Below are 23,385 nucleotides of genomic sequence, written 5' to 3' on the forward strand. Positions count from 1 at the left end.
TTTAGTTTATTTTTATTTAAAAAAATTGACTTATTTATACGTTTATATTTTTATTTTTTGAATCCCCTGAATTAAAATTCTAAATCCGCTACGATGCATAACCGATCACATTTCTAACCAATTTTATGGCATTTAATTTGCGGAATAGGACATATAAGAATATCTTATACAATTGATCATTCTTTTTACCTGGTCTATAATATTTATATTAGAGTTTGACTAATAAAAAATTATATCATATATAGCCTCATTTAGTAAAAACATTTTTTATACTTAAAAATTTAAATTCTATCTCTAGTTAAGTGCGAAACAACTGTATTTATTGTATTTGTTTAAAATTTTCTTCCAACCTAATCAAAACATTGATCATCTGGTTTGAAACAACTCCCTCATTTTCAATTATATAATTATTATTTTAGTCGGTCCAAAATAATACTAATATTTTTATATTTAAAAATAATTTAACTTTAGATATTTCATTTAATATTTTGCTCTTAGTGTAAATTATTTTATATAACATTATTCTATATAACTTTCTTTAATCATAAATTTTTATACCCTTTTCATTTTTATTTATCTAATATTAACTTAACATATTTTTTACGAAACAACAAACATAATAAGAACAATTTTACTTTACCACATTTGAAGATAAAACATTTAATGCTTTGAGAATGATCATAGATGATAGGATAAAAGGTAACAAAAATGGAGGGGCAAGTCATATAGAGAATCGAACCTTCATAAAATATTACCGGAGTTTAAATAACAAACTAACTAAGCTACTAATATTAAATTTATTAATTTATTAAATTATGTAAATAAAATTAAATATTTAAATTCAATATAATTTAACAAATAAATAAAAAGTTGCTGAATTTATGGATTGCATGCCATAGTGATGACGCTCCACTTCAGTACGATGTCCTCGCCTTTTCCTTTTTTGCCATCTATTACTGTCTACTGATGTGTACTCAATTTATTATTAATAAATACGTCAGTTGATATTCGGCGAGAAAATTTGATCAGAATAATATTTAGTTTTTTTAATAATTTTTTTCATATTTTTAATTAAAATATGTGAAGAAACAATTTATTTTAAAATAAAATATTTTTTTAAATTTTCTGGACTATTAACATTACCTAAAAACAAAATAAAAAATTAAACTTCTAAGAGATATTAATTATCTACTTATGCTATAGATAATAATTAATGGTCCATGGATTTTTTTTTTTTAAAAAAAATTAGAATTTTGGTCATATATACTAATTTGGAAAGTAAAAGAGAAAAATGAGACCTACTGCCCAAATCCATAAACAAGGTAATTAAAAATATGGTCCATGGACGATGACTATATTTGAAGTAATGTTGGGGTCAAAGACGCGATACATCATATACCTAATTGAAAACCTAACTAGAATTTAGAGAAATTAAACACGTAAAAAATTACTAATCTTGTTTGGTCAACCTTCTGAAAAGTCAATATTTTTTTAAATTTTATCAGTATTATCTTAGAATGCAGACTCCTTATATGTTGTATGTTTACATACTTCAAATATTTGTTATACATTGCCAACACTGTTCTTGAGAAGGTTAATGAAGCGAGCTAGAGAGAGGAGAGAGGCGTTATTTCAGATTATAGACCATAAAGATCTTCTAAAAGGAGCAAGATATATAATAAGACCCTACATATTAGAATGGAGATGTCTTTCTCAATTTCAAAGACTCTCAAAAACTTACTACTTTATTTGATGTATGTTGTTTAATTTGTACTTTTCTCAACTCATTGGTGCATTCATGTTGTTTTCTTATTGGCAAAGGCTAGATTTATGTCTTCCTCTTTGTATGCAATTTTTTTTTTTTGAGGTAGGGTTAGTGCTTAACCCCGCGTTTATATAAAAGGTAGGGGTTAATGTCTAATCCTTACCAGCATTGATGAGTATAACTTGATTATCGAGGGCTCAAAAGTAGTTTTAAGTACTAAAATTAGTTTTATTCAAATTAATTACTACTTTTAACAAAAAATACTTTAAATTTTTCTAAACATTACAATAATTTAGTCAAACTTGGTACAATTTGTCTGTATTTTATCATTTAGACTTGAATGAGAAAGGGAATAAAACTTCATCTTAGGTGTGGTGTGATTGAATAAGCTCAATGATTAATTAGGTAGTTAGACAAAGAGTTGTTGCACCTAGGATTTATATCTATACCTACATTTCTGATGAAACAATAATAAACGAATGTATTATTTACTAAGTAGTTAAAAAGATGATTTAATACATGTTGTACGGTAACTGAATCCAATTGAGTGCATACCGTAATCAAAGCCAGCTATTTATGTGATACAGTTGGTGTATTTTTCTCTCTGGTGTCAAATGCAGACAAATAAGTGGGTTATTCAAAAGTTATTGAAAAAACTAGGGTAAAATTTACTACATGCATATGTCATGTGTTAAAATTTACTAATGAAAATTACATTAGTTTGGTGTAAATAGTCGGTGTACGTAGTTTTTTTTTTAAAAAACTACTATCTTGTATCTCGTATTCATACATTTGAGTCCGACCTGGTATTCATGAGGATTCAAACCTAAGATCTTTGATTAAGAATGAAAAGATATTTATCGCTTCATCACAACCCTTTAAGTTTTCAGTATTCAACAAAATTGTTTTTTTTTTTTAAAAAAAAAGATCATGGTGACATGGGTAAAACATATCAAATAAATAAAAACATATTTTGATAATAGTAAATTTGAGCTACATAGGTTCAATCTTTATTGGATTAAAATGAGTTAAATTAATAAAGAGACGAATTATATAAACGAAGATTGAATTGATTTTATCACACGCCTAGTTTATTTCGTCAATTGAATTTAATGAGCCGCCTATGGCTGCCAAAAGGACGGCTTGATGCAAAATATGCGATGTAAAGGTTGAACAATGGAATACTAGATTAGGTGTGATTGAATAGGTACTGAATTTCACAAGTGAGAATTATTGGCTCAACAATTATTAGCTAAAGTACTCCAATAATTACTAAAATTCGACTGTAGGTAAACGTTTTATGATTGAGCTTTGCTGAAAATTGAGTTACGTTTCAAATAATGGTTAGGATAATTGATTAAACTAATTTAAGTTTTATGAATAAAAATAGAGAAAATAGTCAAATGAGTCCCAGCCTATTTGCGAATTCTCATATACCTATTTTGAAGTGGAATATTTTCACATTTAAGTAATCTTATCACCATTATTTTCTATTAGTTTTATAAATTTTTAAAATTTGTCATTATTATGCATCGGATTAATATATCTCGCGTATCAAATTAATGTATCTCGCTCATCACATTAATGTATCTCACTCTCATCATATTAATATATCTAGCATATCATATTAGTGTATCATGTATAAAATGTAATATATCTTACTTAACGACTAATGTATCTCACACATTAGATTAATGTATATCAGCGCTTATATTATTATATCAGTTTAAAAAATTTCTTTAATATTAAACTTATAGAGACAAATAATAATTTTACCTTAAAAGTATGAAATTTCTGCTATTTATCCGATAAATAATCCCAGAGGTGTTGAGTTGATACAAAGAGTGCATTTCACTCTCTTTAACAGAGTGAGAGGCAATAAACTTGTAAAAAATTTATTATATTTCTATTGTAAGTAAATAATCTACTTGTTTAATTTCTTAAAATTAAAATTGTGTCTCCTTTGATGTAGATACTTACTTTTCTTTTCACCTACTTCCATGGTGAAGAAGAAACAACAATCTTAACACTTCCATCTCCAACGGATTGACTGTGCCGGTGACGGAGAGGAGATAATCGACGGAGAAGAGGATACCAATGGAATTAAGAAGATGAATTTATCGGCAACCTTTTAATCTCTTTTTTTTTTTTTCAATTCTTTTAATAATTTACCTCACTTGTCATATATACAAAAATAAAATTTACAATCAGAGAAAGAAATAAAAGAGTTCAATTCTTTTGATTTTTTTCTTAATCCATTTCCCTTTCAAACACTACATCTAATAATGATTTTGTTCAAATTATCATTAGAAGAAGATTTTTGATAAGAATTTTCAAAAATCTAATCCTCTTTTGCATTTTTAGCTATTACTAAAAGAAAGTTTGATATTATTTTAATGGTGAAAAAATAACGAACTATACTTGATAAGAAGAAAGAATAAAAAAGAAAGTAGATAAAAATATAGATTTTAGAAAGAAAATATGCATGTTTGTGCGTATGTTTCACTTCATATTTTGGGGTGAACTTAACTCCATTTTAAAATATCGAAGGAGGTAATAGAAATTTTATAAAGTATAAATGTGTAATTGAAATTTTGATAATAGATAGAGGAGATATTTGACTATTTCCTCAATAAAAATACGTAGCTATATTTATTAGAATTGGATTTTAAGCTACACTTTTTTTTTGCTTTGGAATTGGAAGGATTTTATTAGAAAATAATTAATTAATACGCAAACATTACTAATATAATTATAATTATAAAAAAGAACGATCATATTATCTACTTTTTTTTTATAGTCTATTTAAAAAAGAACGATCATATTTTTTAGCAATACTAAATTTTAACTTTTTCACGTGGCACTGAAAACTCTTATTTACTTTCTTAAAATTTGTATCAAGTCAAACTAATTCGTTCTTGTTTAAACTTAGAAAATATAACAAATATCTCTCTTTCTCGCTTGCGTGTCTCCTCTCTCTTATAACCCATTCCCTCTCTCTGTCACGCCTTTCTCTTTCTCTTTGAAGTTGTCATTAAATCTTCTTGCTTTTGTCTTCCCAAATCGAAAGAGACTTAAAATTGTAAACAAAAGAATGTGAAATCTGACTTTCACCATCAACTCACAAAAAATCTAGATTTAATTTGGGGACTTGCAATAATTTTTTTTTGTTTTTATAATAAATCACAAAGATGTATATCCTATAGATGAAAAACATGTATCACGTGTATTAGCTATTTCTTCGATCTTGAATCTTTTCTTTTTCTCGGATTATTCTTCATCAGTTTTGTGTATCTTATGCACATGTATATCTGTGTATTTGTGTTAAAAGTTAATACATGTATTTTATGTATTTGCGTTTGATTGATGATTGATACGTATGTGTATTTATATTTTTGTTTAAAGCTAATATAGGTATCTATGTATTTGAGCTACAATCTTATATAAGGTTATATCTATGATACAATCTGCACGGAGCATCTCTCCTTTCTCTTTTCATACCCTAAGCTTGCTTTTCTTCTCTTTAAAATCGTTGCTATGCATCGTAATTAATCAAATTATAACTAATATTCATAATTATTATACAAACTATCCTTATTTATGAAATTTCTTTCTTCTTAAAAACCAAAAATGACAAAAAGGAGAATGTGTAAATACATACAGATGTGTGTGGGGTGGGGGTGTGTAGAGAGACGAGAAAGGCAGAAAAGAGAGAGAGACGAGCAAGACTGAAAAAAGAGAGAATAAAGATGTTTAATGAAATTTAGTTATACTATATTAAATGTAGTTATGTAAAAAATAAATAAATAAAATATATATATATTAAATCTTTTAAATTAAAACTAACACATTCTATGACAAACTATGTGTGGTCTCATAATTAATTAATCTCGTGAACATTAAAAAATCGGTACCAAATAATATCCTCTATCTAATAATGTCTAATGATGCTTACCAATCCAAACAGGCCAAATGATAAAAGAAATGGATCTTAGATCCACAGTGTAATTAAGATTTTGCGTGATAATATAATGCAGAGAAATGAACAACCAACCTAATTAAATGACTTGCTCCAAACGAGCCGAAGTCAAAATTTTAATTTTTTTTAAAATCAATAACAAATTGCATATATATTTGTTAAAAACACAAATAGGCTGTTTGAACAAAACCTAGTGAATTGGGGCTAGGTCCGTCTAGTCCTCTATCATTGTATGACACCAGCATGACCACTTATTTTACCCCATTTGATGTCTACTCTTCTTATCTATTTATAGTACTATACTACATACTTTTCCTCAATAAAACTAGACACAAGTTTGAATTAAACCCTTAAAAGATAAACATCAAGAATTTTTTTTGTTAGTCACACACACACACACACAAAAGAAGAAAAATGGCAAGAGCTAGGTGGAAACCAACACCACAACAGCTTATGATTTTACAAGATATGTACAAAAAAGGTCTGACAAATCCAAATTCATGTCAAGTACAAATGATTACTTCCCATCTTTCTATGTATGGAAAGATACAATGGAAGAATGTGTTCTATTGGTTCCAAAACCACAAAGCAAGAGACAGGCAAAAAATGAGAAAACAACAAAAGCAAAACCCTTCTTCATCTTCTTATGCTTCTGGACCTGTCAATTCTCAACTTCACCCTAACTCTCCAACTATATTTCTTCATCAGGTACAATATTAGTGAGTTTTTCTAGCATTGTGCACCTATACTTTCAGTGTTTTAATTTGATTGTGATGTCCATGCACGTACATGCAAAATTAAATATACTGCTATGAGGATGACGTATATGTCTAGAGATTTGAATTTTATCATCACGTTAATAGTTTAACTTACTTCAAACACATTAGTGAATTTTCTTGAGTTGAGAGTCTATCAGAACAGCTAGCGTCTCCACATCATAAAAGTAGGGTAAGGTCTATGTGTGACATCCTCTCTAGGTCCAACTCATGAGATTATCAATATTTAATTAATGGATTTATACATATACAAGGTTTGAGCTAGAGTTTATGTGACGGAGTAAAAATATATATTGTCGCATATAAATTTGGACGAAGGGAGTATTATAGATAGATTTGCCTCAGTTTATTACTTAATCATAGTAAATCTACTTGGTTTAGTATAAATACCAGGTGTAAGTTTCCTCCTCTCTTACAACTATATCATCCTAATATATTCCCAACAATTATATTACTACCTCCCTACGAATTTATATAGTGATATTAGACTACACACATAGTTTAAAAAGAAAAAAATTATGTACTTCCAATGATTGTGATCTTATGTTTTTTTTAAAAAAAATTTTGTGGTCCTTTATGTTAGGTAGAAGGAACCAATGCATCACCTCATGAAATGATGAAGTACCTATGGAAGAATGGAATGATGAGAAACAACGGTATGGATTGGATGTTGATGACAGATGAAGAAGGTTCATCTAATAATAATATTGTCCATTGCAACAATAACAGACCTCTAAAAACATTACAACTTTTCCCTGTCACAACAACTGGCTTCAAGGATTATTAGAATTTACTTTATATATCAATAATAATTAAGTACTAGTACCACTACATCAAAAAAAAAATAAAAAAATCTTTAACCGCAATAGCTATCGACAACTAGTATTCTTTGTATATGTTCCTAAAGTCTTTAGCGACATTGGATCTAACGACACTTAACTAATGCCGATGAAGACTTTAGGCACACTTTATTAATGTGTCTATTTATTATCGCTAAAAGTTATTTTTGTTGTAGTGTACTATACATTATTTGAAGATTGTACTTCAATTTGATTCTAATATATTTACCTCTAAAAGCTTTTATGATGTTATGTGAGTTAAAAACATCTTATCCTTCTAACTTTCTAATACTTGTACGTGTTCATATATTTATATGTATGCTTGGTTAATTTGTTTGATTTAGCGCACCGATATTAGCTAATTCTGATATCATGTAAAAATATTATTGGCAGGGCTAACGTATAACTCTAAAAGATAGACCCATAAAAGAGAGGACAATGAGATATCATTAATTTGTAGGGCTAATGTTAACTCTAAAAGATAGACACATAAAAGAGAGGATTGTCTGATATCATTAAAAAAACACCAACTTATATCATCAACCAATATGTGGTCCTAAATAACAATTTCTACAAATGAGAACACTTGAAATAAATTCTCTGGTCCATTTCAATTATTGTGCTTATTAATAATATATAATCCAAACGACTCAGTCGTTCAGTTTTCTGTTTGTTTATTATATTAAAAATATTTTTTATTTTTATTTGTCTATTTTAGTATATTATTAGAAAGATTAAAAAAAATTCAATTGTACTCTCGACATTAATTACTGATCCTAAATCATTTGTTTTAAGTTAATTAATATATGTATCATAACAAAGTATGCACCTAATTTATTTTTTCTTAAGGGTATGCAAAGTCCATCACAAGCATAATTGTCATATAATAAGTGATATTTTGGCTTTTGGTACACACCTTTAAAACATGTGTAAATAAAAGAATTTTCAAAATTAATGGGACTAACTACCCTTCACAGAAAACTTGAAGTAATTGAAAGACTTTTTAAGTTTACGTAAAAAAGGAAGAATTTGGAAAATAAGAGTTAATTCCTCTTTGATTATACAAATAGATACGTATTTAATTTTGGATCAAAACAAATATGGCCGAAACTAAAGGTTATTCTATTTATTGTTGACCTAAGGAAGTGTTAAACTAAGATTAAGAATTGTTAGATAAAAATTACTATTTTAATATTGTTTTTTCAGAATACGTGCGAAAAGAATATGATAAATAAATTAAATAGAGTATAAAATAAAAATTTCATCGACAAGTCAGGTTGTCTAGCAGCAAAGCACTTTCAGACTCAACGACAGCCAATTGGTCAAAATGTAAAAAGAAAGTAGAAACAATTTAGTTGATAACTTGATTTTAACTATTTTTATTTATATTCATAAATTAAAGAATTAAATACATGTGTATTTCATAAAAATATTATTATTTAATAATGTTAACTGATATATACTTTCATTTTAAGTTTTAACTACTATGATTAAATTGTTTTATTTCGATATCGTATGCTAGTAAGTATCTGTCACATGTAGTTGTAGACATAATTAAATACTATTGTTGATACATAGCCATTAACATTTATAGCAATATCTGTTTGTATCATATTAATATTTATGTATATGATACATAACTTTGTTAACTATACAACATAATTATGTATCAGATGTTGCAATACATCAAAGGTTGTTAAGTATCTATAACACTGTTTTATAAATAAAAAAGTGTATATCATATTCATAGTTTTTTTTATATTGACACATAATCATATTAAATTGTCTTTTTATTTAAATCTATTACGATTTGGAGATGTTGTTTGGAAGAGATTGACATCAATTAGATTTGTATGATTTGGAGAACTACATTTAGTTTTATAATTATTTATTTAAACTCAACAAGCAACATATATATTTCAGTTGCAAAACAATTCCAAAAATTTCTCATAGTACATACTCCTTATATATATCAAGCAACATATATATTTCAGTAGAATTGCAACAATTTATACAAGAAATTATTAGAATTCACAACTCAGTGAAGACTCAAACCTCTCTCTCTATATATATATTATATGTATATCTAGAAATTTTCTTTGTGGAAATTGAAACGAGTGGATGAATTTAAACTAAATTCTTGACACAGCCTTCTAAGTGGTTTTGTAAGAGTAGGACTTCCGCAGTAAAATACCCCTGCAATTGATATATCATTTATTTATTATAAAAATATATGATAATTGAGCGTAACTCAACTTTAAAAATTAGTTAAAATTGACACATTCGTTTATAAGGCTTACCAATTCGAGAAGATGGATGGGCTGCTGCCAACCTAGAGAATACCTTTCTCCAATTTGGTCTTGCAAAATGTGTTCTTATCTGTTACAATGTAAGTGTTAAAATCAAGAATTTAAGTTATATATACTGACGTTTGTAACCTTACGTGTAAAAATTCATAAAATTGCGAAAAATAGGATATATATACCCGACTATCAGAGACAACATCAACTCCATTTTTAGCATGTTGTAGTGATTGCACCATTGCAATAAGTGCAGATCTAGCATCTCCTTCTTCATAAACACTAGTCAAATAGTTGTGCATTTCCATCATTTCCTGTATAATATATACAAGTTATAATATATTTATATATGTTTTTAAGTTAATGTTTAAATTGAAATTTAATCAAACTCACATTATGGTCATATTCAGCAATATCATCCATAACACCCTTGAACCAATCAAATGATCCTTGTTCTCTTGTCACCCAATAGAAATATGCTCTGTCAGGACCTCTCCTATTACTTGATAATTCACCATTCTGCAGTTATTAGATTTTGTTATGTTTTTATTTTCACTGATAATATAGAAGAATTTTTATATCAGGTAACTATTACGAGTGTATATAATTTAAATCGTTAGCATTTGAGATTAGGTACTTACAGATTGAGATTCATTGTTAAGAAGGTCCTTTAAAATGCTGATAAATGGTGTTGCTCCTATTCCCAAGCCAATTAGTAGAAGGATATCATATTTCTTGTAGTTTTGAGCTGGTGCTCCATAAGGTCCTTTGATCATGATCTTTGGAAATCTGCAACGAAAATATAAAGAGTAAATATAAGTTCTGTTATGGTTCATGAACATGAAAATCAGTAAACATAGAACAACATGGAAACGTACTCGGATTGAGCCTGTTCAACATCTGAATATGCTTTAGTTTCCATTCTTACAAGACTTCCCTTCCTTGATTGTGCTACTTGATCAGGCTCACAAGCCTGCTAAAGGTGAGAGAGCTTATTAAAAATCCGAAAAATTAAGTAGAAGAAAGAAGGGGAGTCTTAGTAGAGCTCAGCTTGTTGGCTACCTGAATTATATAGAGTTTCAAAAGATTAGTGATATGAATGGATCACCAATTTTTGTCAGTTTTAACGCATCTGACTTCTAGAACTCATTGAATAGAAAATGTAAGTGATCTAGAAACACGAATTTTAACAAATCTATCACCTTCTCAAATCTGGTTTTTAGCTCTGTAGTCCAGTCTCCCAATGTACGTATATGAACACTTAGATAGTTGTCGTCTGGTGCTGAAGTGATTGAGAATGGATGCCTGTAAAAATTAATAAAGTTCCTTAGCGCAAATAGACGTTCAGATCTTTAAATGATCATTGTATAGTTTTCATTTACCATTCGAAGGTTGAAATATCAGGACATTTAACAAAAAGGTACATTCCACTCTTATACTTGAATCCTGGAGGTTTACTCATGTATAATGCTAGTACATTCCCTGTATATGTGACGGCCTGCGATATTTTAGCATCAAGTCAAAAGCTAAATTCAGAGAGATTTTTCAATTGACATAAAGCTTGTTTGAAGCTAAAACCTTTATGATATTGACATTGTAGCTGTGTTCGTAGACGATGAGAGTTCTTTCCGTAGCATATGCAAGTACCGGAACTGCAAGATACATCCATGTCTGCATAACAAAGATATTTCTGATTGCTCAATCATCATCACTAGTTTGATTGATTAAATTGATCTTAAATGTCAAAAAACTAAACGCCCTTAATCATATTGAAACAACATGATTGATATATGTGCATTTTTCAAGTTATGCAGTAGTTGGATTTCTTCTCTCGACTGCAAAGTTAGGAAACGTCGAAAGGTTTTCAAAATCCAAGTGAAAATACATACCGTCTTTTTGTACCATTCTTTTGTAAGGTATATGAAGTAGCCATGGAGGACCAAGAGGATGTAGACGAGGACCAGAAGATGATGTGCATACCAAAACGCGTTAAATCCTGCTAAATGATGGAACGGCCATGGCAATTTGATGACGTTCCTTCTAAACGAATGTGTAGCCAATGTGAAGGAGAAAAGCATGAAAAGTGTCATCAGAATGCCTGTTACACCTGGAATGGATGCCACGAGGTCCAAGTAACTTGGTTGGTGGTAGTCGAAGTTGCTTCCAAGAAATGTCATAAATTTACTCTGTGGACATGTTGTTAGTTTCACAAAATTGCAGCTGGTATGGAAAAGTGCGTGAATAAACGTTGCTACAGCAATTCCCAATGCAATTATCTTATGGAAATTGATGTTATCATCAAAGGGAAATATTGAACCAAGGAAAGTTTCTCTGAGCTTAGTAAGAGTTCTTCTGCAGACAGGAAAAAGAACTAGAGCCATGTTGAACTTAAGAGTCTCTCCTGCACCTTTAGCGATGCAAACGCAATAACCCATGATCTGAAATGCTGATTTTCTTTTAAATTGTTGGAACTTCCAAGTGAAAAGTATCATGTTGATGCACAACCACAATGTTAGGACCCATATTCTTTTCCAGTTTTCTTGTATTTTTTCTGATGTTTTATAAAAGAATTTGCTTACTGGGGTCCTGTATTCTTTCGGAATCATGGTTTTCGCCAGTGTTTGTGATCTCTTCAGGGTTTTTTCCCCTTCTTCTGAACCCACCATCCCTCTTAGTAGAGCTTCAAGTTGCCACATCTGTTAAGTAGAAAATGAGAAATTATAGAAGAAAATTATCAATAGGATCATCCATTTTAGTCTAACACCACGCATTGACGCTCTTTCTCTAAACGAATTTTCATAAATTCATTTGTAATAAGTTCATATGGCAAAGCTAGCGGAGGTTTATCCATTAATATAATTATTGCAATGGAAACTAAAAGCATGACTATTTCGGGGTTCATAATCAAACCATCAAACGACAACAACTTTTTAATGCCATCCTTACCTCAATATATCCCAAATGATCAGGGTCAAGCTCTTCCATGATTAAAGCTGCGTATGTGGGTGCATGTTGCTTGAATTTTGACAATTTATTTGCCGAGGCACTCATCACTAGAACCTTTTTCAGAAAAAAAGAACATATTAAGTAGATAGATACGCGAAAATTGAAGGAAAAAAAGTTTTCTAAGGAAAATTTTCTCACCTCCTTTACCTCTTCCTCTGATAGTTTCCCATCACCATTCTTGTCACACCTGTGAAAATTCACCACCATTAGTCACTCGGAAAGACGGATTTTAGTTCTCATCTCCCATTGATTTAATCTCTTACATGTCAAAGAAAATATGAAGCCTTGCATCAAGAGATTGAGTTGATATGTCTTCCCAAAATCCTTTCACTTCATCTATTGTTATGCCATTTTCTGTGTTGATCTTCCTACGCCTAGCCAACGTATCAAATAACTCTCCAGCGAATTCCTTGCTTTCTCCCATTCCTATTATGCAAAACATAAAAAATGTTTGTTCTACTTTCTTCTCTAAATGAAACCAAGTTTATACGAAATGCTACAAGTTTGACAAAAATACCAATACAGGTCCCAAATTTCTCTCTGAAGATCCTCCCATTAACTGCATTTTGATTGAATCGTTTCTCCACACTCCGCCAGGCATCTCCCTCCTTCCCTGTTATCGAATACATAATTAAGTAAATAAAAGTTAAGACGAGACCATCACAGAATTCAATATGGTGAGATCCTGAGTTCAAATCAAACGACGTTCCATCATCAAAATGGATTCTTTACAATCAGGCTCGCATATAATTAAGTAGATAAAAAGGCTTACTCTCTAATATTTTTTTTTTAAAAATGAGATGGTCACACAATTCAGTACCTGTGGTTGATCTATCAAGAAATCGTAAGCTCTTTAGCCCTCTAGTAGCGCCTGATTCCATCCGCCCCATTCTTGGTACAACACCATTTCTTCGTCTTGAAATGCTGAAATTTTTCTTGAAAGATTTTTGATTTGCAAGCTCTTGTAAACCATTTGCACCATTTCTATTCTCATGGATATCGCTCGTACTATCTTTTTCAGCATTTTCAAGAATCCATTTCACTGAATTGTCTCTAGATAAATCTCCATCGTCAATGGGCACCATACTATGTACTTCTCTTAGCTTCTTCTCTGTTTTTTCACAAAATTTTGATGAAAAATAAAGAAGAGTTCGTTAAATCAGTTGTTTGAAAAATACAATATTTTTAAAAAACCATAGTGTCCCCCACTAAAAGAGCATGCCAAAATGAAACATTTTATTTATTATTCATTAGACAAAGTCTTATTTCTGTTTAGTTTCTTTTAATTGAATACAGCCAAGGAGTAGTTGGATTATAGTTTAGTCACTTAAGGACTGTATTTTTATAATTAGATACTGCAATTTGTTCATTTTTCATTAATCTGAATACAATATTATAATTGTAGGCACATTCCTAGCAAGCTAGAGACAGATCATATGATTAAATTTGTTCAATATTTAATCAATGTTCCAATTTTTACTTAAAACAGAAATTCTAGGGAATCTTTTAGACGTGGTTCGAATTCTTTAATTAATTGAAACGAGTAGTCATTAGGGATCCTTACTTGTAAGCACGTCGTCCTCCACCTTGTTATTTTTTTTTTGTTTTTGGTGATCTTTTTCTTTTTTATGCTTTTGGGTTTTTGAATTTTTCTTAATAAACAATAATCCCAACTTCAACGTGGTATTTACAATTCTATAGAAAAATGAAAAAGATATTATTTTGACAACTCGATAGACTACAGGCAAATAACTACTACTCTTTGACAAAAATATGCTGAGCTAAAACATGAAAAACTGTAGTTTTGGTGTTCAAACAGAATAGTTAGGGGTCAAGGTCGATTTATCAATGTGACGTTAAGTTTGTAAGAATCTTATTTCAAAGCAATATTATAGTTTTTGCTTATCTGATTTTTTTTTTATTGGTTGTGCAAGAAGATGTGATTTCACTTTGAGTGTATATACCCAAGCTTAAGATGAATTTGAACACTGAAAATTTCAACGCGATTAACTAGTTTGTATCAGCTCATACTTACTTATCAATTCACACGAAAGCTTAAAGATAGATATGTAACATAAGCAGATTCATTTAGCTTTATTAAGTGGTGTGCATTTTAGTGACTTTATGTGTGCAGATATCATTTGGCATTAAAAAAGTCCAAACCTCTTGTTTTCCAAATGGACCAGAATCCCTTCCAAGCCAATTCCTAAATTGGAATTAGAAACTATTTCAGGATATATGAAACTTACCAGGTAAGAAGATTAGAAACTCTTATCGCATCAAAAGAGACACCTCAAAGCCACTCATTTACTATATTCTCATGAATCTCCCAATTTTGTTTCCTACAAGAGGTCAAACAAATGAAACTCTTCCCAATCACTACAAATAATTTAAAAAATAGGATACACTAACATCAATTACATGGAGATTTTCTTTCCTTTTTTTCCATTCTTCTTTCTTGGATATGGTAACCCACATTCAAACTCCCCCTACTCAGAAGCCTAACAATGGCTTCTTCCACTTTGCTCCCTTGATGACTCGAACCCCCAATTATAATTGGAGGTGGAGGGCACTTACCACTAAGCTATCCCTCACTCGTCCATGTAGGTAAATTCTTATGTACATGCTTTTCTTCCATAATCCTAGTGTCTAATTTCTATAGTACTAATTAATAGTAGTGAGAGGAAGTCTTGAATCTCTCAGTGAATGAGCGTCATCTGCAATATGTTTTACATCTCCATTTGCTTGCTTCTGTGATTTTCCATCCCAAAATGATTTCAACAACTCCTCGAAAGAAGGAGTTTTGAGCTCTTCAATGTAACCAGCACTTGGTATACTGAAAGCTCTCTTTTTCGGTGTAGAGCAAGATGGTTCGTCGACCTATTACAAGTGACAAAAATTTGGAAAAAAAAAGTACATTAATATAACATCGCAAGTACATGAATAATGTCATTTAAACAGAAGAAATACAGATTTTCTATCATATGACGCGATGTCCTTACCATGTACTCTTGTGAAAGACATTGTCCTGCGTGATCTGTAATCTCAACAACCTTGTGGTGGTGTCCACTCTTCAATTCTCTCAGCTCTCCACAAGAAGGAACAATCATGGAATCAAGATTCCCACAAGCATCACGGTCAAGTTGTAAAGAATCTGCAGAATTTAATTTAGTTAACTGGATGATACCAAGCAGCCAGCAAAAGTCATTAATACATGTGTAAAAAACTTGATAACGTACTGTCAATGGAACAGAGAAGGCTTTTGCTGGCAACATCAGTGTCTTCAAGAGTAGATGACACACCAGACGAAAACTGTGCACGCAGTTCTTCATTGGCATTCATTCCTTCACTAAAAAGATGTAGAAGCTCACAGTAAATAACAAGTAAAATATTGGAAATATGAGAGAAAATCCTTGAATAACAAGTGCATCAACCAACCTAACAATTTTATCCATAAACGCAACATTTCTTTCCTCTAGACTGATCAAAGAGCGTTGAGCATTCGTCCATTGTTCAGCACCCAATTTTGCCTTTTGCAGACTGCGTAGTACATATCCAAGTAAGCAGTCTGCTTAAAGCAGAGAGGCCAAGAAAACTCACATACGAAAAGAACACACAAGTTCTCTTCAGAAGAAGTGATATGAGATATGCTAGGAGGACATACCAATTCTGTAGCACCTTCTCCATCTCTTTCTTTCCCTTTTCCACAGAAGCAGTATCCTCAAGATAATGGCATTCAGCCTTTCCCATATAATTGGTCCATTCGTCTTTGACTGAATTAGTTGAATCTTGCATGGTTGACATCTCTTGTTTTAGTTTGCTGGTTCGGTCGTAAGCACTTTCTCGGAGGTCATTGATTGCAGTTTGAACCTAGAGAAAACCAAGTAAAAGATCCAATTAAGCTTTCACAGCCTAAAGTAGAAAAAGTAAACGTCAATGATTGTCCTCCTAGATCCACAATACATTTTTCTTGTCAATTATAAAAGGAGTACTAGCGCTAGAAAAAAAGTTCAAACATAAACTAGGCAAGGTAAAGGAAGGCCACACATTTATTTATATCATTGTTGTCTTCAAAGCTAAGCTTGACTATATAAGAAAATGCATGTATTTTTGCCATATTCATCAATCAATGAAGTTACTATGCTTTTGCCTAGTTTTAGAAATCATGGAAATTTTAGCCGCAACTGAGTGCCTTTCTTCAACTGGTGAAGCAAATTATGATGCATTTATATGACTAATAAATGACCATACCAATTTTTTCTTCCTAGCATTTGATCCTTCAAGAAGTTCTGCCACTTTCTGCAAGATTTGCCTCTCCTCATTGGCAGCACATTCCTGTAAAATGTGAATATCCATATAAAATGGGGCTAACAAGCATATTGACCTTCATGAAATGAGAGAGATGCTCATGGCTAACATCATTACCTCAAACTTCTTTTCAAGTTCAGAAAACTTCTGGTCACTGACAGTCAGTGCATCTTCAACTATATCGCCCAATTGGGAGACATGTGTATCCAAAGTCTTAAAGAAGTTGCCAGTAATTTGAGAAAATGACCTTGATGTTGTGATTGTCCTGCAGTGAGCCTATAAAAAGCATCCTAACATTATCACACACGTTTGGGAAGGAAAAAAGAGGGATATACAGAGGGCAACTGAGGGGAGAAGGGGGAAGAGCTCACAAATAGAAACTACTGATACCTCACGTTGTTGTGCTGCAAATGCAATTAGTTTCTCTTCCTGGCTGTGAAGACTCTTTTGAAGATCATTAACCAAGGTATTGGCCTCTAAGGCGATCTCCTCAAAAAACTACATTTCAAAACAAAAAATAGAGATAAGCAGAAAATACCTGGGATTTCTCAGAGAATTATAAAAGAAAGCATACCTCTCGGAGAGCAGATGAATGGTTAGAAACTTCAGTGTTTAAACGGTCAAAAGTTGAGTGAGCATTGCCATTGAGCTCCCCGGCCAAACCATCTAAAGTTTTGATACCAGAACCAAACCTGATTTTCAAATTGTCTAGGAGACCTCGAAGCTCCTCCATAGCCTGAAAAGTACACCAAAAAACCCGTACTGATTTACTGATCAACATTAGTGCAAGACTCTTAAAAGTACATAGTTTTGAATGTGTTATACAGAAGCGCTTCTGAAATTTCTCTAGAAGGGTCAATTGCTAAATTTAACACATCATTGTCCAGGCTATTGCAAAGGGTCAATTGCTAAATTTAACAAGTCAAGGATAGGATGCCTAAATCTTTGCGCACATGACATCATGAAGGCAATAAATTATGTAGGAGCATATATAGAAGTAGTCTTTTCCCAGAAACATTGTAGAGTGTCTTCTTTAACAGGTTTGCAAAGTCAAGTATACCTCAATCTTGGTAGACACAAAGGACTGCATGTCTTCCTCCATGTGTTTGAGTTGTTGCTCTTGTTGTGTGGCTGAGGAAGCAACACTCTTATGCAGAACTTCAAGTTGTTGAGTTAATTGGGATTGGAACTTTTGGATGAGAACTTTGTTTCCATGTTCTATTTTGTCCTTGCGCTCTGAAATCAACCATAATCAGTATAGCGGGTGCAAGAGCCTTTATTTTGAAAAAAGAAAATCATTACGGATTTCAGGTCGTTGACCTACCAATCTTTGAAAACAAGTTCGAGACATCTGATGCAGCATGTTCCAGCTCAGCTCGAAGTTCAAAGGCCTGCTCAACCAGTGATTTTTCTGGTGGAATACATACCGATTAAATATCTCATACAACTATTACAAAAGGTAAAACGACTCCAAAGAACCCATAGACTCTCACGCTGTCTCCGCCAATATATTTGGTAATTCCTTTAAGAGAAATATGATCCCTACCCCCAAAATTATTTATAAGCATCACTAAAACCTTGCACCCCACCCCTAATATTGTTTGCAAGAAACACTTGAACCTTGCTTTATCCACCCACTCCACTAAAAAGTAAATCCCTCCCAAATTGCAAATGAAAAATCAAAAGAGTCTGCCTTGAACCTTGCTTTATCCACCCACTCCATAGGAAAAACATGCAATTTCAGCAGAAAGCAATTGCAAATGATTAGTCAAAAGAGTCTGCCTTGACCATGCACAGAGAATGTGGCTTACCAGACTTTAGAAGGTTCGTTATTAGAAATTCCTTTTCTCTAATTGTTGTAATTGCCAGCCTATGTTTCTCTTCGAGATCAGCCAAAGTATGCTGAGTTTCCTGAAGCTTTTTCTGGAAGACACAAAATTATAATTAATCTCCATGAGATGATCAACAAAAGATAGCTACTGAAATTAGGAGGGGTCCAAACTCCATATACCTCTGTCTTGTCAAGTTTGACACTCAATTCAGTGGTCAACAACTGCTGAGAATTGTATAGTTCCTGAAGCTCCATATGTTGCTGTTTGCAGTAGGCAAAAATGTAATGAGGTACGAGTTCTGGATGATTAATTAGATTCTAGCTGAGTAATTAAATCAGTAGCATACCTTGTCTTTTGATTCTGAATCAAGTTCCATCCGTTCTATCTTTTCAGACATTGCCTAAGAGAGAAGAAAAAAACATATTGACCACATATAAGAAAAGATTACATGATAATCCAACCAATCAATGGATCAGTGAGCAGGGCCTAACCTTTTTCTCTGCTTCCTCTTGGAGATATCTATCTCTTGGTATGTAGATACCATTCTTCTCTCTTGCAGCGTACACCTCTGTTGCCATTAAAATGGAAATTTATGTAATCAAAACATTTATAATTTAAAGAACTACCATCCAAGATAGAGTTTCATGCAGAAAGAGAAGAAGAAAGCAGTACAAAACCTTGCTTCAGCCTTTCAATTTCAGAATACAAGTCCTTCATCAATGCAGATTTCATCATCTTCTGGTTAATCTACATAAAGCAAAAGAAAAAGTTAACCACATTTGGACTAAAATTCTTTTAAGATTGCTTGATTGACCAGAAAACTGACCTCTGGCTTATTTTTTATGTTTTTGGCACGATGAGCGTAATCCAAAGTGCTGAGTGTCTCTTCCATGGAGTGAATGGAGGGTGATATTGTCGCAATAATGCATGTCTTTGTTTTCCCTCCCAATGAATCCCTCAACAACCTTGTTATTTTGCTCTCCCTGACAAACCAACAAATGTTCTCATGGTATGTAAAAACCTTCATACATATATAATATTGTCTTATATAAATATGGATATTTAAGCACCTATATGGGATATGACCAGAGTGCTCGACTAAAGCATTTATAACACGACCAAGTGTAAGCAAACTCTTGTTGATTTCCCCAGCTTCCCTTGCTCTTCCCTGGAAAAGAAAATCTATCATCTAGTACAGCTTAATATAATGTGAATAGAGAAAACACAATCATCTATTACAGCTTAATATAATGTGACAGAAAAAACACAATCAAAGTGGGCAAAAGAACTTGAGAAGTCTCTTAAGTTGGTATGAAAAAGGAAAATTTATGGCATTGCTAAGCAACTCTTGCACACTCATTGGTTTGGTTCTCTTTTTATCTTTTTTTCTTTTTCTTACTAATAAAGTTGCTTAATGCAATGGCTAACAAATTACAGAATTTTAATGTCTCACCTCTCTTGCACCAGAACGTGAAATGTTTTCAGAACCCGCAAGGTCCACAAGATTCAGTTTACCACATTTGATCATTTCTTCCCCTTCTGGAGTATATTCCTTGATGTGAATTGTGATAGAGAATATAGAATGAGAACGACTGCTCTGTTTGTTGAGCAGAGTTTCAGCTGTACGCCTTTTAGCGGAACCTTTCTCCAAGATATTATAGATTTCATTTGCAGAGCTTACTAACTCCTCTTCCAGGCCTCTAACAAAAACTCCACCTTTACCATCTTCCATCAGAGCTAATGGTTTCTTGGATTTGTCATCTGTAAACTTTGAACATTCCTCTGGAGCTAAAAGATCAGATATTTCCTCATTATACAGCTCCAAAAATGTTACTTTCACGCTATATTCAGCACTTTGAGCTTCCAATATGTCAAAGATTTGCTTAATAGCTCGTGGGATAACACCTGCATCACTCGGAAATTCCCCATTCTGAATGGGGTGAACTATAATGTATTATTATAAAGAAGAAATTAGCATTAACAATTTCATCTCTAACAGCGAATCACCAACCTTCTTTCTTCCCCCTCCCTCCATTGTATAAGTTTTCCCGGTTCCTGTCTGCCCATAAGCGAAAACGGTGCAGTTATAGCCCTCTAGAACTTCAAATACAATAGGGCAGATTGCCGAATCATACAAGTCCTTTTGTTTGGACGTAGGACCATAGACCTGGACAGCATTATCCAGCAGAATGTTAGTGTGCAGCTGATGTCTGATTCACAACCTTTATGGGCATTCAGTTTCAATCAATATAGCAAGCAAATACCCCCAACCTCCAAACTAGTTGGAGTGAGTAGTTAAAATACTTGTATCCATTCTGCTCTAAACATGTAATGTGTCCGAGTTACTACATCAAATTACTTCTTTTAACTATCCACTATATTCTTATTATCGAACCAACAGTATCAATAAGGATAAGAGAAATTCAGACCTTATCAAAGACAAATGTTTTGTCAATCTGCTTATTAGCTATGTTTTGCATAGCTGAAATTTCTCTTCTTCCCTCATTGCAGGAAATCACTGCTGGTGTATTCGATCTCATCTCATCGTCACTCAATGGCCTGCATAATTTACAACAATTCCATCAAATACAATCAATTCAATTCAGTAAGTTAAACCTACACTACAGCTCCAAAATGCACTAATTCTACTAACCTGCAACGCACAATAACCTGCACATTGACGCCTTTATCTTTGTCATGCCTCCCACTCATATTCCCTTCCGCCAATCGCAGATCTCTAACCACCTTTTCACTAGACCGCGGCGTCTGTGATGGTGACCGCGAAACATGGCCTCTTCTCTGCGATGGCTCCATTTCCAGAATGATCTCCTTATACTTCAATCTCACAGTCGTTGCTGCCTATTCTCCGATTCAATTCTACTCGATTCCAAATCTGAGAACAAAAACTTGATATAGCAAAACAGAAGCTTCCAACCCGAATGCGCTGAAACAATTTGATGAAATGTACAATGTAAATCTTCACATCAAATTGTCGAGAAAAATACAAACGCAAATTCACCGTCAAATTGAAAACGACTAATCAATACTAAAGAATCATTCAAATAACAAAATGAAATCCTTCGATTGATTCGTATGCATTCGTATTTACGATACAAAAAACTAATAAAGAGGAAATGGCGTAGACTTACCGACGATCAAATCGCCTGCAATGTAAAGAAGAAGAAGGGCGATATTTTAGAGAGAAGATTTTGGAGAGAGAATTTAGTGATATGAAAAGATAGAGACTGATAAATTTGGTGAATTATTATCTAATTTCGGGTTATAATAAAAATAGAAGGGATTGAGAGAGGGGAGAGGAGGAGCTGTATGTAATGTAATATGCGCGTGAGGTGAGATAAAGCACACATTTTGTGGCTGTTACAGCCCATTTCAAATTGATTTTTGACCGTTGTAACATAAAAACTAAAAAAGAAAAAAATTTAAAAATAATTGAAGAACCTTCATATAAGATAGGGCATTCTTTTGCTAATTATTACCAAACTTGCCATAGAGTAAGCATATACAACTACTTCAATTTGTACTTCTTTGCAAAATTGCTTTAAATTGTTTTGTTTAGAATTTCGAAAACTATGAACTTTAAATCTCGAAAGTCTTACTCATCAGGCATCTCTGTTGAAAAGTAATAAAGAGTTCATTATTATATATTTAATAATCCTGATGTTTCTAAATGATCATAAATAAAGAATAATTAAATGCTTAACTAAAAAATTAATGCAAAGCTTACTTTTGGATAATTCTAAATTGAGAGGCAATAAAAAACTAGAAATTCAACCAAAAAACGAAAAATGATTAAACAATGTATAAAATAAATTTGACAAAGATGGAGGAGAAAATATGGCATGAATCATGATGGTGTTTATCAATCTATGTGTTAATTAGCAAGTACTAATACTCCACTTTACCAAATTAATGGATGGTTTGAGGATGAAGACGATATAGTGCGACCAATTTAATGATTAACAACAATTGCAAAGATATACAAATTATATATTACTTTATCTTTTAAATTTCAAAAAAAAAAAATTTACAAAACGATCACACTTGATTTTATCGAATCATACCATAGCTAATTAGTGATAAAATAATATAAGAATATGTCTAATTACAGTTTAGTGATAACATTTGTATGCAAAGACATGTCGTATCATATATGTTTTTATTTAATATATAAATATTTAATGTGGGTAAATTTTCACCTATAAGAGAGAATGTCAATTTCTTAGTACTAGTAAATTTGAGCATTACTAGTGGAACGGATAATGCTGGTAGGATTTTGAATTATTTTCTAGGCTTAACTTTATATTAAAAAAATGAGTAATTTTCACAAATAGCAAATATAAAAATTATATTTGTATAGTTTGTATAATTGCGATTCATAGCAAACATAAATATATATATTTCATAATATATATATATATATATATATATATATATATATAAAAGTAGTTGTATAATTTCGCTAAGCAACTGTATAATCTATTTTGATATACATATATAAAAAATCAATTGTATAATCATAAGTGTATGACGAAAATATATGCATTTGTATTTGTAAATAC

At 31.7% G+C, this 23,385-nt stretch overlaps 3 protein-coding genes across 4 annotated transcripts; 1 reads left to right on the forward strand and 2 right to left on the reverse strand.

Annotated features, from left to right (window-relative positions):
- The first annotated feature begins 5,127 nt into the window (after positions 1 to 5,127).
- Positions 5,128 to 7,606, forward strand: LOC101253599 (WUSCHEL-related homeobox 3-like). The gene is made up of 2 exons (XM_004242034.4): positions 5,128 to 6,452; positions 7,104 to 7,606. Exons 1-2 carry the CDS (start codon positions 6,159 to 6,161, stop codon positions 7,305 to 7,307), a joined length of 498 nt encoding a protein of 165 aa, XP_004242082.1. The 5' UTR covers positions 5,128 to 6,158; the 3' UTR covers positions 7,308 to 7,606.
- A 1,670-nt stretch (positions 7,607 to 9,276) lies between these two features.
- LOC101253296 (putative respiratory burst oxidase homolog protein H) lies at positions 9,277 to 14,120 on the reverse strand. The gene is made up of 15 exons (XM_019214404.3): positions 13,486 to 14,120; positions 13,183 to 13,278; positions 12,929 to 13,091; positions 12,804 to 12,852; positions 12,606 to 12,719; positions 11,549 to 12,355; positions 11,238 to 11,330; positions 11,042 to 11,157; positions 10,862 to 10,964; positions 10,538 to 10,632; positions 10,301 to 10,448; positions 10,053 to 10,178; positions 9,845 to 9,973; positions 9,660 to 9,738; positions 9,277 to 9,555 (listed from the first exon to the last, which is right to left on the reverse strand). Exons 1-15 carry the CDS (start codon positions 13,748 to 13,750, stop codon positions 9,446 to 9,448), a joined length of 2,493 nt encoding a protein of 830 aa, XP_019069949.1. The 5' UTR covers positions 13,751 to 14,120; the 3' UTR covers positions 9,277 to 9,445.
- Positions 14,121 to 14,952: 832 nt separating this feature from the next.
- LOC101257270 (kinesin-like protein KIN-5D) lies at positions 14,953 to 22,167 on the reverse strand. Of its 2 annotated transcripts, none has more exons than XM_019214402.3 (23): positions 21,955 to 22,167; positions 21,459 to 21,698; positions 21,235 to 21,364; positions 20,817 to 20,972; positions 20,259 to 20,735; positions 19,876 to 19,973; positions 19,632 to 19,788; positions 19,483 to 19,552; positions 19,297 to 19,373; positions 19,152 to 19,205; positions 18,985 to 19,065; positions 18,785 to 18,896; positions 18,298 to 18,384; positions 18,034 to 18,209; positions 17,548 to 17,709; positions 17,364 to 17,471; positions 17,091 to 17,249; positions 16,917 to 17,000; positions 16,330 to 16,535; positions 16,104 to 16,205; positions 15,905 to 16,014; positions 15,668 to 15,819; positions 14,953 to 15,545 (listed from the first exon to the last, which is right to left on the reverse strand). In XM_019214402.3, exons 2-23 carry the CDS (start codon positions 21,617 to 21,619, stop codon positions 15,330 to 15,332), a joined length of 3,135 nt encoding a protein of 1,044 aa, XP_019069947.1. In that variant the 5' UTR covers positions 21,620 to 21,698; positions 21,955 to 22,167; the 3' UTR covers positions 14,953 to 15,329. The 2 variants fall into 2 exon arrangements, with proteins under 2 accessions (XP_019069947.1, XP_010322385.1); XM_010324083.4 differs by having other exon boundaries at positions 21,459 to 21,749; positions 21,955 to 22,146.
- Positions 22,168 to 23,385: the final 1,218 nt, after the last annotated feature.

The sequence above is a fragment of the Solanum lycopersicum genome, chromosome 6 (genome assembly GCF_036512215.1).
Source record: "Solanum lycopersicum chromosome 6, SLM_r2.1".
In the NCBI taxonomy this organism is placed as follows: Eukaryota; Viridiplantae; Streptophyta; class Magnoliopsida; order Solanales; family Solanaceae; genus Solanum; species Solanum lycopersicum.

Coding starts and splice junctions, on each gene's coding strand:
- LOC101253599 (XM_004242034.4), top strand. CDS start 6,159: ATGGCAAGAGCTAGGTGGAAACCAACACCACAACAGCTTATGATTTTA. Junction 6,453..7,103: donor CAACTATATTTCTTCATCAG/GTACAATATTAG, acceptor CCTTTATGTTAG/GTAGAAGGAACCAATGCATC.
- LOC101253296 (XM_019214404.3), bottom strand. CDS start 13,750: ATGGTGCCCATTGACGATGGAGATTTATCTAGAGACAATTCAGTGAAA. Junction 11,158..11,237: donor ACAATGTCAATATCATAAAG/GTTTTAGCTTCA, acceptor AAAATATCGCAG/GCCGTCACATATACAGGGAA. Junction 9,556..9,659: donor CCATCCATCTTCTCGAATTG/GTAAGCCTTATA, acceptor TATCAATTGCAG/GGGTATTTTACTGCGGAAGT.
- LOC101257270 (XM_019214402.3), bottom strand. CDS start 21,619: ATGGAGCCATCGCAGAGAAGAGGCCATGTTTCGCGGTCACCATCACAG. Junction 18,897..18,984: donor TCAAACTTGACAAGACAGAG/GTATATGGAGTT, acceptor TGTGTCTTCCAG/AAAAAGCTTCAGGAAACTCA. Junction 18,210..18,297: donor GAACTTGTTTTCAAAGATTG/GTAGGTCAACGA, acceptor GGTTGATTTCAG/AGCGCAAGGACAAAATAGAA.